This window comes from Kogia breviceps, chromosome 17 (genome assembly GCF_026419965.1).
Source record: "Kogia breviceps isolate mKogBre1 chromosome 17, mKogBre1 haplotype 1, whole genome shotgun sequence".
Classification (NCBI taxonomy): domain Eukaryota; kingdom Metazoa; phylum Chordata; class Mammalia; order Artiodactyla; family Physeteridae; genus Kogia; species Kogia breviceps.
In genome coordinates this window covers 31067057-31081158 of record NC_081326.1, presented here as the reverse complement: position 1 = coordinate 31081158, position 14102 = coordinate 31067057, and the positions used below count along the sequence as shown (strand labels likewise).

The following is a 14102-nucleotide window of genomic DNA, read 5'->3' as shown; positions in this document are numbered from 1 at the left end:
AAAGACACCAAATAGCCAAAGCAATCTTGAGAACAAAAAATGGAGCTGGAGGCATCAGGCTGCCTGACTTCAGACTGTACTACAAAGCTACGGTCATCAAGACAGTATGGTACTGGCACAAAAACAGAAATATACATCAATGGAACAGGATAGAAAGCCCAGAGATAAACTCACACACATATGGTCACCTTATCTTTGATAAATGAGGGAAGGATATACAGTGGAGAAAAGACCGCCTCTTCAATAAGTGGTGCTGGGAAAACTGGACAGGTACATGTAAAAGTATGAATTTAGAACACTCCCTAACACCATACACAAAAATAAACTCAAAATGGGTTAAAGACCAAAATGTAAGCCCAGACATCATCAAACTCTAGAGGAAAACATAGGCAGAACACTCTATGACATAAATCACAGCAAGATCATTTTTGACCCACCTCCTAGAGAAATGGAAATAAAAACAAAAATAAACAAATGGGACCTAATGAAACTTAAAAGCTTTTGCACAGCAAAGACCAAAAGACAACCCTCAGAATGGGAGAAAATAGCTGCAAATGAAGCAACTGACAAAGGATTAATCTCCAAAATTTATAAGCAACTCATGCAGCTCAATAACAAAAAAACAAACAACCCAATCCAAAAATGGGCAGAAGAACTAAATAGACATTTCTCCAAAGCATATATACAGATTGCCAACAAACACATGAACGAATGCTCAACATCATTAGTCAATAAAGAAATGCAAATCAAAACTACAATGAGATATCATCTCACACCAGTCAGAATGGCCATCATCAAAAACTCTAGAAACAATAAATGGTGGACAGGGTGTGGAGAAAGGGAAACCCTCTTGCACTGCTGGTGGGAATGTAAATTGATACAGCCACTATGGAGTACAGTAGCAGGTTCCTTAAAAAACTACAAATAGAACTACCATACAACCCCGCAATCCCACTACTGGGCATATACCCTGATCAAACCATAATTTAAAAACAGTCATGTAGCAAAATGTTCATTGCAGCTCTATTTACAATAGCCAGGACATGGAAGCAACCTAAGTGTCCATCAACTGATGAATGGATAAAGAAGATGTGGCACATATATACAATGGAATATTACTCAGCCATAAAAAGAAATGAAACTGAGTTATTTGTAATGAGGTGGATAGATCTGGAGTCTGTCATACAGAGTGAAGTAAGTCAGAAGGAAAAAAACAAATACTGTATGCTAACACATATATATGGAATCTAAGAAAAAAAAATGTCATGAAGAGATTAGTGGTAGGACGGGAATAAAACACAGACCTACTAGAGCATGGACTTGAGGATACGGGGAGGGGGAAGGGTAAGGTGTGACGAAGTGAGAGAGTGGCATGGACATATATACACTACCAAATGTAAAATAGATAGCTAGTGGGAAGCAGCCGCATAGCACAGGGAGATCAGCTCTGTGCTTTGTGATCACCTAGGGGGGTGGGATAGGGAGAGTGGGAGGGAAGGAGACGCAAGAGGGAAGAGATATGGGAACATATGTATATGTATAACTGATTCACTTTGTTGTAAAGCAGAAACTAATGCACCATTGTAAAAAAGTTATACTCCAATAAAGATGTTAAAAAATAAAATAAAATAAAATAAATAAAAAACTGAAAAAAAACAAAAAAAACTAAAAAAAAAGAAAATCTGTGGATTTCACTATATATAAATGTTTCCTCCCATTTAGCAAACTAAAAATAATACATTAGAGCTACATTATGCATTGATTTACTCTTTCTTTAATCTATCTGTATTTCAGCATACAATAATCCTGCATTTCATACTGATGCTATCCTGGTATATGAAAATACTTTGTAAATTACAAAGCACTATTGTGGTATAAAGTATTATTAATGCTACTTAAATAATAATGCTACTTTAAGAGGTTAAAATAACCTCTTATGAGTTTCAAGAGGTATCTCTTGCTTCTAGTGATCTCTAGGGTTTGATGGAAAAATTCAGTATTTATCCTCTCCATGTCCTTCATGACTAGACTCTTAAATAAAACTCTATTATTCTTTTAGTCTTTCCTCATTGCAAGTTCTCTCAATTCTTTAATAAAATTAGGTACTCTTTTCCACACTATTTACTAAAAATTTTAAATTTAAACATGACATCCTAGTTATGAATGAACCTCAGCATGATAATTTCAAATCCTCCCCAGAAAGGATCAGCCATGTATTTACTGACCTTTGTGGCTACAAGAGCACACTGGGCTAAGGTCTTTAAGAGTTTCCTAAATCTTTTATTTGTTCAAAATTGTTAGTTTTGCATCAGTGCTGCCTAGAAACATACTTTAACAGTGTCCCTCTAATTTTAGCTTCTCTGCCCCTGCTAAGGCCACAGTTCTCTTAATCTTCAGTTATCTCCTAGCCCCTCTCTGAGTGCACCTCATCACTGATTCCTGTCCCCAGCAAGTGAGCATCTGGCTTCTAGTTGCTGGTGCCCTTATATTTTCTAGTCTGACTTCCCGGATATCTTACCTTGACTGCCTTCCTAGATATCAGACTACCTAATATACAGATCACAGATTATTACAGATTGCCTGCTCCCTGAACTGACTTCCATATTTACCACTTTGACACACCTCAGAGGTCATTAGCACCTGAGTTCCTTGACTATTGCTCCAATACCAGAAAAGACACTGTGCATTGTACTCTCCACAGCTCACTAATACAAGTCCTTAAAACCCTGTCAGGTTACAGCATCTATAACCAACAGGAATTTTGGAAGAATAAAAACTGGCTCCATCTTTTAAGAAGCCTTAGCTAATGTATTTTTAATGAAGCCCATAGAATTTTAACCAATGTGATGAATAAAAATAGATCAAAGTCTATGTTAAAATGAATGACAATGAGAAAAGAAGGGAGAATCAGACAGAAATCAAGAGTAACACAGATGGGCAGGGGATGAAATAAAAGAGACAAGGCAGAGAAACACCAAGTGGTGAGAGAGACCAAGATGAAGAAAGAAACAGAAGCAAAAGTGAAGAGTTGACAGAGAGAGAAAGCGGGAGACAGACAGACATACAGAGAGAAACAAATAGAGAAATGAGTAAGAGGTATGGAGAGAGAAAATCAGACAGAGGCAGAGTGAGAAGAGATAGAAGGATCCTAGAACAGAGAAGAGAGAGAAGTCAGCCCACACTTCTCTGTCTCCCTTCTCAATCATCCACCCCTTTAAACAAAATTCTGTAAATTCCAAATTTCAATCATATCCACTTTGCTGTAATGGGAATGAGTGACCTGGGGTTTCAATTTCAATGAGTGTATGGAGAAAAGATGGAAGTTATTAGCACATGTGTAGAAAAAAAGCTAGTGCCTCTCTAGCATCCTTCTGTCTGTACCTACGTCCTTTTTCAAGCTGATTTGAGAATTATCCACACTGTAAAGAAGAAGAAATTGAATCTAATGAGGCAAAGACTTTGAACCAACAGAAGGAAACTGGTCAGCTCCATGCCATTCCTCTCAAGCCCCAGAGGACATCCTTCAAGGAACACAAGGATTCTTCCTCCTTGTCCTGGTTCAGAATACTCTCCAACCTCTCTGAGAAAATACCCCCATCCTTCAAGTCCCAACCACAACCTGCTCAGGGACAGTGTCTTAGTCACCTGTTATGTGGGCATGCAGCACAGGGCCTGGTACACAAAAGTCATCAGTAAGTTTCTGTTAAATGAATAAATGTACACTGGTTCCAGACATATATGTATATACCCACATAAATACATTACAAATATATTCATTATTTATATTGTATGAACTTTTCTAAAGAAGTCTGTTCCTATAGTACTAAACAAAAGTGTTCTAGTACGTTCTAAATCTATTCTCCTTCCAGTTTTCTCATTGATGTCATCATCATCTAAATTATCCACTCCAGCTAAAAACTCTCTCACCTAATCAGTAAGGCCTATTGATTTTATCTTCTAAATATCTCCTAATATATCCTCCATGCCATCTATCCTAACAAAAGAAAATAGACCCTCCTAAATGATCTCTCTAATCTTTTCTACCCCCACATTGTTCCCAGTAACCTTTTTAATCAAGTCACATTCTTTACGAGACACCTTCAAGAAAAAGCCATAAGGAAATAATTCCCCATTTCCTCAAAATTAACAACAAATTCCCCATTTTTGGTATTGAGAACTTTCCCAATTACACCCAACACACCTCCCATAATCATCTCCCACTGATCTCCCTCCCCATCTGTAACCAGTCCCTAAACTCTTCTCCTTTTCCCACACCAAGCTTCTTCCCATGGACATTTACATCTCCTTTCCTTCCCCCTTCTCCATGTCTAGATCATTGAAAATTAAGCTAAAATTGCATTCTGTTCCTCAACATGATAATCATCCCTAGGGAGAGTTAGTTATTTCTTTCTCTGGATTTCCAATGTACTTGAAACATAACATTTAATATAGCTTAGATCACAGCATATGGTAACTATTTAAGTGCATATGGTAACTATTTAAGTATCTTTCTTCCCCACTAGATTATGAGTTGTACAAGAATAGACACTGTCATTGACATTTTTACGTATCCCAGGGCTTAGCACAGAACCTGCACAAGTAGGGATCCAATAAACATGTAGAGAATAAATATACATACCTTTCCGTGCTTTGATTAGTTGCTTTCCAATTTCTAGTGTCACAAAGGCTGTGCCATTTAGAACTATGTCAGTTATGGTCTTCCAAGCATTAGGAGACAGTCTTTCAGTGGGAGAAATAAAATTCCCTGCTGCATTGTTTATCACAATCTAATAAATGATTAAGGCAAGTTAAAGAAACTTAGATGAGGAAGAATATTTTCCCTAAAGGGCTTTTACTTTTGAAACTTATAAATCCAAATAATATAATAAAGCTAAAGTTCACAGTCTGCTATGAAAAAATACCATGAGATTTGGTTCAATTTTACCTGTTTTGAGCCTGTGAAAATTTCCTATTATTATTTACCAAATTTTAGAATTCTAATCTCCATCTCAAAATTAGGGTAGAGTCTATTATTAAAAATATAAATATGGATTTATATATTATATATATTGTTAATATATATTATACATAATTATATAATATATTATTAATATTATATAATATATACATTATAAGCATTATAAGCATATCTACCATGTGATTTTTATTTCAAGAAATATTAATTAAAATGCCTTTAATTTTTGGTATTATTTGGCTTAATTTAGCTAATGAAATTCTTGGTTGATGACCTGCTTCTTCAATATCAATGAAGATTCCACTTATTATAGGTGGAATATTATTATTCCACCAATAATATATTATTGGTCTGTCTGAAAATATCTTTAACATAGAAAAGTGCTCTCTTTGAGACTACTGGAAGAAATGGTTTCTTTCCAATATGTGAACCAAACAAAAGCCAAATACCCATGCATATCTCAGGTCTTACAAGAAGAAATCTGGAGATTTTTTTGTAGGTTTCCTTGTTTGTATTATTCTCCTCCACTGACAGAGATAACCAAAAGTTATTTTAAAAAAGCAAAGAGCATGAATCATTTAAACTAGATATTGTGCTCTTGCAGAACTGCTCTTATTTAATAATCTTATTAAATAAAGTGAAATCAAGTTTGTTCTATATGATTGTAAATGTATTTTTTAAGTACTCCTGAAAGGAAATGGTGTAGCAGTCCACCTAGTCTATTCCCTGATTTAAACAGAGCTAGCTTTTTGCTAGCAATGGAAAATAGATGCTTCTTAACACAGCACTTGCTCACATCAGTATTTTATTTCCTTAATACATCTTGGTAGGTGATATCAACATCAAAGGCCTCATACTTTCGCCTCATCACCATTACACTTACATCAGGATGTCCTACGACTTTGATCAGCTCTGACACAGTGCTTTGCACCATACCAGGATCCCTCACATCACACTGAATTGCATGAACCTGCAAAATAACAAAGAGAAAAAAAGAACCCTACATTTTTTCAGACTTCCTAATCCATGAGCATATTACTTAAGCATGCTATAATTCCTAAATCTGATTTAAGTAACTGTTTTTAATGTACCTTATTTCCAGTTTGAGAAGAAATTTGTTCTGCAGTTGCTTTCAGAACATCAATTTTTCTAGAAATAAAAAAACACATGGTACTTTGCATGAGTTCTGAAATAACTTCATGTTATATTTTTCTTTTTAATTTCATATATTTAAAAAGAGAGGGCTTCTCTGGTGGCGCAGTGGTTGAGAGTCTGCCTGCCAACACAGGGGACAGGGGTTCGTGCCCGGGCCTGGGAAGATCCCACACGCCGCGGAGCGGCTAGGCCCGTGAGCTATGGCCGCTGAGCCTGTGCTCCGCAACGGGAGAGGCCACAACAGTGAGAGGCCCGCATACCGGCAAAAAAAAAAAAAAAAAAAAAAAAAAAAGAATCTACAGCTTAATGACATGAATTTTTGCGTCAATAGAAAAGCTATATCTACAAACCAGTTAGTTTGGATGAATTTATTTCCTAGAAGTTAAATTTAAGCAATTTTCATATATGAGACACTAATTTATTGAATTACTTTTAAGCCAGTTATTTTGTATCTACTCATAGATTTTAAATTATTTCCTTAATTATATTCATTTCTATGTATTTCCTTGCCCAAGCCTGCTTTAAAAGGAAAATACATGCCTGGAATTATGTAAAACTATTTAAAAAATCTATGTTATGTATAAAATCTACATTAGTAGATTTTAGATCAAATTGATGGGTTTGGACAACTATATATAGTCAGAATCTTATGTTCTAGAGAGAAACACAAAAAAATAAACAATGTAAATTATGTAGTGTTACAAAGAAAATAATATTTTAACACTCTTAAACACATTACAACATGAAAAAAAATGTTCTGGTCCATTTGCATTAAAGACAACATCTGAAAGAAATTCCTTTTGCCCCCTGTAAATTACATAGTGACTTGTCATTCAGGTTACTACTTAGCCTACCTAAAAATTGTACACTATTCAAGTGTACAATTGAAGGGGTAGATTTTTTTGACCAGTCTCTAAACCTCTAGACTTACATAGTTATAAGGTACCGGGACATGCCTAAATAAAAAATTTTTTCCACATGGTCTCACCATCCCTACATTCATCACAACAGCTGTTTTGAAATATATGCACATCTTATAGAAAATGGAAGCATTATATCTGTTATACTGGTACAAGGTTAACTATCCACTGAATCAGTAATTATAATCACTCTCACTGAAAACAAAGCAGCTTCAATATAGTACTTTTTAACTTCATATACAGAAAAAATTCTATCACTGAATTTGTGAAATATATATATCATTAGTTCCATAATGAATCGTTATTTCTATCATCACATATTTTTAAAAATTAATTTATTTATTTATTTTTGGCTGCACTGGGTCTTCATTGCTGTGTGCAGACTTTCTCTAGTTGCAGCAAGCTGGGGCTACTCTTCATTGCAGTGCACGGGCTGCTCATTGCTGTGGCTTCTCTTGTTGCAGAGCATGGACTCTAGGTGCGCAGGCTTCAGTAGTTGTGGCATGCAGGCTTCAGTAGTTGTGGCTCGCGGGCTCTAGTGCACAGGCTTAGTAGTGTGGTGCTCGGGCTTAGTTGCTCTGAGGCATGTGGGACTTTCCCAGACCAGGGCTCGAACCCGTGTCCCCTGCATTGGCAGGCAGATTCTTAACCACTGTGCCACAAGGGAAGCCCTATCATCACAAATTATAACTGACTTTTTCCAAGGAGATTTAGTTAAATAATCTAAAGGATATTTCATAGAAGATTACAATGCAAATCAAACAATCCTGGCAAATAGTGTTTTCAATATTGTGGCACAGAATTAATTATTAATCAATAGACTCTTGCCAGGCAACTTGCTGAGACTGACTTACCGGCTGGCTATCACACACTGTGCACCTAGGCTGGACAGATGAGTTGTCATTCCTTTACCAAGGCCAGTACCTCCCCCAGTAATGAATGCTACTTTTCCTTGAAAACTATTTGGTGGTAGCATCACTTTTTGAAAGGGTGGAAAGAATTTAGACTGAAAATCTTCATTGTTTTGATATAATATTTTTGTTCCATACCTAAAAAACTAAAAGAAAAAAAATGAATTGAAATTTGCATACTTGTATTCCCACAAAAGATATGAATTGTTTTAAACATACTCTTTAATATTAATAAAATTCTTGGATTAAGACAAACTCACTGTAAACATATTGGTACTGTATTTAATCAATTTTTATTCTTTTCTGTTGGAATGTTAAGTAACATAGTAGAGTGGTTAAAAGCATGGGTTTTGGAGCTAGACTACACAGGGCAGAATTTTCTCCCTAGTCATGTAACCTTCAGCAAGTGATTTAACCTCTTTTTGCCCCAGTTTCTTCTATAATTGGAGATAATAATAGAACCTTCCTCATAGGACATTATAAGGATTTCATGAGTTAATATGAATAATAAACCTAGAAAATTGTGTAGCACACAGAAAGCACTCTATAAATGCTAGCATTATTAGTTTATGTGTTTAGCTTAAATTTAACTTCAAAAAACTTACATAAAGCATTTTTGTCTTTTAATAATAATTTGGATAAAAATCACATTCCATCTTTGAATCACTGAAGAAAATTATAAAGTCCTTTATAAGATTTATTAAACCAAATGCCTCTTCCCATGTTGTCTTCTGGATAATAAATTTAGAACAGATAAAAATATTTGTTATATTTTAAATGGGGGGAAAAAATCAAACCATTTTCAACTGAAAAATATTTATACTGCCCTATCTTATATTTTACAGCTTACTCTCATATTACTTGTCAAAAATCACTGCTATTCTCTTTTAATTATGAAAATAAACTTTTAAGTGTTAACCATAATAACAAACAATAAAGAGCTAATATTCATTAAGTGTTTACCATTTATCAGCATTAGAAACTAATCTTTACCACTCCATGAGATAGGTATTATTTTTACCCCATTCTTCAGGAGGGGCCCAGAAAAGTTAAGTATGTTGCCCAACTTGCAAAACCAAGATTATAACGACCTTGTATACTGCCTCTCTTTACTCACTGAGCTCCTACTGAGTTGAATGATGACACCAGTTGGGTATCTGATATTCCCCATCAGGTTATGGTTATAAGATTAAAACTCCAGAATCGATAATTTCCTGCTAGGGCATTCTTATAAGTTAAATGGGCTACCATTAGTTGTTCTGAGATATCTAAAATTTACCCTAAGGAAATAGAAATGTAGTCACTGATTTAGGATAAGGCTGTTCATCATCAACTAGAAATTGAACAAGAAAATGCTTATAATATGATGTTAAGTAAAAAAAGAAATATTCAGGATGTTCTTAACTATAAATAAAAATATATACTTAGAAAAAAGACTAGAAGAAAATAACAACAGTAGTAGATTCAGTATTTACCATGTGCCAGGTCAATGAAGGGCTTTCAACAACCCTAAAGGTAAATTCTATTGTTGCTCTCATTTTATAGATGAGAAAACTGAAGCACAGAAAGGTCAAGTAACTAACTTTTAAAGACAAATAATAATAAGTAGTAAAGACTCAAATTGAAGATGTGTCTGACTTCAGAGTCCATTCATTACCTTTCACAGTTATTATGTATGTCTAGGTGATGGGATAATGGAAGATTATTTGTTCTTTTTGCTAGTTTGATTGGTTCTTAGTAATTTCAAACTCTATTCAATAAATATGATTTGATTTTTTAACCAGGGAAAAAAGTTAGTGAAAGATAATATTTGAAAACATGTATAAAATAATTGTTAAAGATAAATTTGCAAATCTGGTAATCCTCCATGCCGGTCATTATATTTCATTTACCTTCATGTTGACAAAGCATTTTTTTGGTATCCTTTTGCCAAAGCATGGTAATCCAAGCAACTTACAATAATCTTTCTCTGCATAAATGGCAGTTTTACTTAAGGCTGCCAAAGCTCCAGAACTATTACATTAAGATGATGAATCAGGAAATTTGCACAAGTAGGCTGGTGAGTTTATCATTACCTAGTAATAAAGAAAAAATGTGTTCTAATTTCCCAAAAGCGCTAAGATGAATTTTTATTTATTTAGTATTGATTTGTATAGGGAATTTTATCTGGTACTTTATGAAAGATAATTGCATATAAACTTTTTCTTATTATTTTAAAATTTTCTCAACCTCATAGAGGAAAGGTTATAAAAGTAAAAATAATCACATTTGAAATAAAAATTCCTAATAAGTGTCTACAATGTAACAGGTTACAACATAGCATAACAAACCCTTCAAAAGGGTTCGTTCTGGGGTTCCCTGGTGGCGCAGTGGTTGAGAGTCCGCCTGCCAATGCAGGGAACACGGGTTTGTGCCTCGGTCCGGGAAGATCCCACATGCCATGGAGCGGCTAGGCCCATGAGCCATGGCCACTGAACCTGCAGGTCAGGAGCCTGCGCTCCGCAAGCGGGAGAGGCCACAACAGTGAGAGGCCTGCGTACCGCAAAAAAAAAAAAAAAAAAAAAAGGGTTTGTTCTGATTTGGGAATTTGCTTGTATGAAAAAGTATTAGAGATAAACATGATATTATGATTATACTGTTAACTCATTTTATTTATCTTTAGCATGTTTTTACTGAGCATTTGCTATGCCCCAGACACTATTCTAGGCAATGGCAATACAGCAGTGAGCAAAACAGATACAATATTCTACCCTAAGAGAGATTATCTTTGGGGGGGAGGGAAGATAAATTAGGTGAAATATAGAGTATATTAAAAGCTAATATGTTGCTGTGGGGAAAGATAAGGCATAGAATATGGGTAGAGTGTTGTTATTTTAAATAGAGTGGTCAGCAAAGGTCTCACTGAGGTGACATCTGAGCAAAGACCTAAAGGGAGTGAGGGGATGAGTTGCATGGTCCTTTCAGGCAGAGGGAAAAATAAAAGCAAAGGCCCTGAGAAGGAAGCATGCCTAGCACATTAAGAAGAGTCAGAGGGCCAGTGTGGCTGAAGTAGAAAGAAGGCAGAGAAAGAGGGACAGGAGGTGAGGTCAATGAGGTAAAGGGGACTGGATCACACAGGCTGAGTCAACCACCACATGGACTTACAATTATACTCGTCAAGTGGGGAGCTCTCCAAAGTTTTGAGCAGTGGATTGACATGAGCTGCCTTAAGTTTTTAGAGAATTGTTCTGGTTACTAAGTTGAGAATGGAATGTAGGAGGCAAGACTGGAAGCAGGAAGAGTAAGGATAATGTTTTTATACCAGGCCAGGCAAGAGATGATGATTTAGACTGGATGCCATCATAGAAGGGGTAAGAAGTTAGCAAATAAAATTACTTGCAGATGGGAAGGTCCCAGAAAATGAGGATATAGCGAATTACTATTGTACATAATATTGCCTGATCCAATTATTTCTTCTTGCCTCAAAATCCAACCTCAGCACACATTGACCTATTTCACTAAAAGGAGACAAAGAGGTCTCTCCCTTTGATCAAGGCCATTTGACGGATACAGCCTTTTCCACTTCTCTCACCTTCACCTCAATACCTCTGCTACTTTTTGCATTGCCTTTGTGTTTTAGAAAGAATAAGATTTAACTGTGAGCTAGAAGGAAATAGATATGAATCAGACAAAAGGCATTAGTCTAAGTGAAAAATAATGAGGACAGCAGAAATCAAGACAAAATTTACCACACATATTTAACATGTTGATTAGCCTGAACTCAGAAGCCAACCAACTGTAAATGGTGAGCAAGAAGGGAAGAGCTGAAGATGACAGAGTTTTCTAGTTTAAATAGCTGCATGTGGAGTGATGCTGTTACTAAAATGACTGGGCTGACACGAAAAGATTCAAGGTGGAGAATTGAAGATAACCAGTTCTGTATTAGAAATGCTCCACCTGGGATGCCTGTGGACTACTCAGGTGGAGATATCTAATCTGCAGTTGGAAATATAACGTTGAAGCACAGAGAATAAAATAAATCAGGGCTAAACGTAAACGGCAACATCATTTCACAAACTGTGAAAGCCTACATACAGTTCTATCACTGTTTTAGATGCAATACAATGTGGGAGTTTCCCCATGCTGGAAGGGATCAAAGTGTAGCTGTCCCCTTATTCTTAACTTACTTATATTTATGCAGGCAATTCTAATCTCAAAGTAAGTTATCATCTTAGGAAGAGAAGATAGGACAGCTAAGATTGCTGATTATTTTCTACCTGGAATTTTCTTTAAAAACTAAGGGTTGCCAAACACCAATGAAATGCCTTCTAACATGAGCTCTAGGAAACCCTGGCTAACTTTAGAATTCCCCTCCTTTTTTGATGTGCTTTATAATGACCTGTGGGGAATAATCTGAGATCTAGATTTTTTTTAACATTACAAAGTTAGCTTTATAGTTTTGGAAGGGAGTTTGTTTTGAAATTTCTTCACATTAATATTTGAGCTCTGAGGCTCAAATTCATCCATTCATCCATGTGATTCCCTCTAGTGACTCTTTCACATCCTCTTTCTCTTCACCTAATATATTCCATCCCTCTCCAAGTCCCATGTATTTTACCTCCCCAGTCAGTATCTTTACTCTCTGTCCACTGCCTGAGTTCAAAGGTCCCTATCTTCCATCATTCACAAATACTAAGGGCCTATGCTACATCATCCATTATGTGGTCTCTGTCCTCCAGTGTCCCTTTACCCCAACATATCTGCAATGCTGTGCTCCAGAGTACTGCAAACCTGCTCATAGTACTTCTACCCTTAAGATCCTTCAGTGACTCCCTGCATAAAGTCCAGATTCCTTAGCTTCACCCAGCACAGCAAGTCATTATGACCTGGCTCTTGTCCATCTCTCCAGCCTCATCTCCCTCTGCTTTTCCACCTTGAAATTTATACCCAAAAAAAACCAAAATATGCAGGGTTCCCCAAACACAAATTGTTTCCACCTCTCTACCTTTATACAAATTGATCTCCACCAAAAAACAACAACAACAACAACAACAAATTGATCCCCACCATCACTCAACATTCATCATTCAAGGCTGAGGCTTCCCTAACACTCCTGACAGAATTATCATTCTCACCGCCACCTCTATAACTTAATCAAATTATTTGTATACCAGCTTGGAAGACCTAGAGGCCCTTTAACATGTTCAAGATATATCACTTATCCCTCTCTTCCCTCTGGCTCCCTCTCATAAATGCTCTCTCTCAGAGAGTAGCATTTCCCTTAGCTCAGCGGTCAAAAATAGAAATCTGGGCTTCATCCCACACCACATACCCAAACCACTAAGTTCGGTTCATTTTAGTCCTAAATAGCTCCAACAACCGCCCTTAGTTCAGACCCTTATCACTTTTACTTGCACTCTAGCATCCCCATCTCAAGTCTCATCTGATGATATTACTTTCCTGCTCACAATTCTGATGGTGCCATTCACCTCCTCAGCATGGCCCAATCTTCCTTCCTCACCCCCTACCACCAAACAATCACCAACACCTCTCAATATATCTCTTAACTATCACCAGACTTCAAGTCTCTCATGTACTGCCATTCCTTAGTTGAAGCCACCATGGCCTTTCATCTGGAGAGATTACCCAGGTTGCCTCTATTCTCACCCCTATTCCCAGGCCTTCAGGACAAAGCTCTCACTCCTTAATGTGGCTCACAGGCTGCTCCCTAGCCTGTCTCTCACCACTTACCTCCTTACTTGCTACCTATAATCGAGTCTGGGACTTCACATAGGCCACTCTCCTGCCTAGAACTTTCTTACTCTTACTCCTCCCCCTGACTAACTTCTACTAATCCTTCAGGTCTCAGCTTATATGTAAAACCCAAAAATTACCATCCTTAAAGTGATTATTTTTAATTTATTTATTCTATTTTTGGCTGCATTGGGTCTTCATTGCTGCACATGGGCTTTCTCTAGTTGCGGCAAGCGAGGTCTACTCTTTGGTGCAGTGCATGGGCTTCTTGTTGCGGTGGCTTCTCTTGTTGCAGAGAATGGGCTCTAGGTGCGTGGGCTTCAGTAGTTGTGGCTCACGGGCTCTGGAGCACAGGCTCAGTAGTTGTGGCGTGCAGGCTTAGTTGCTCCATGGCATGTGGGATCTTCC

The 14102-nt window shown here is 36.7% G+C and overlaps 1 protein-coding gene across 5 annotated transcripts in view; it reads right to left on the bottom strand.

The window, feature by feature from the left end:
* Positions 1-14102, bottom strand: part of DECR1 (2,4-dienoyl-CoA reductase 1) — a 39499-nt gene that overhangs the window by 21359 nt on the left and 4038 nt on the right. For 3 of the 5 annotated variants that reach the window (XM_059043584.2, XM_067018114.1, XM_059043585.2), the window contains exons 2-5: positions 7905-8107; positions 6067-6124; positions 5859-5945; positions 4640-4787 (exon numbers count right to left, since the gene is read on the bottom strand). In XM_059043584.2, the coding sequence (XP_058899567.1) occupies positions 4640-4787; positions 5859-5945; positions 6067-6124; positions 7905-8107 (496 nt within the window). Of the gene's footprint in view, positions 1-4639; positions 4788-5858; positions 5946-6066; positions 6125-7904; positions 8108-9853; positions 10037-14102 lie in introns of those variants that run through there. The other 2 variants (XM_067018116.1, XM_067018115.1) reach the window with 1 other exon arrangement.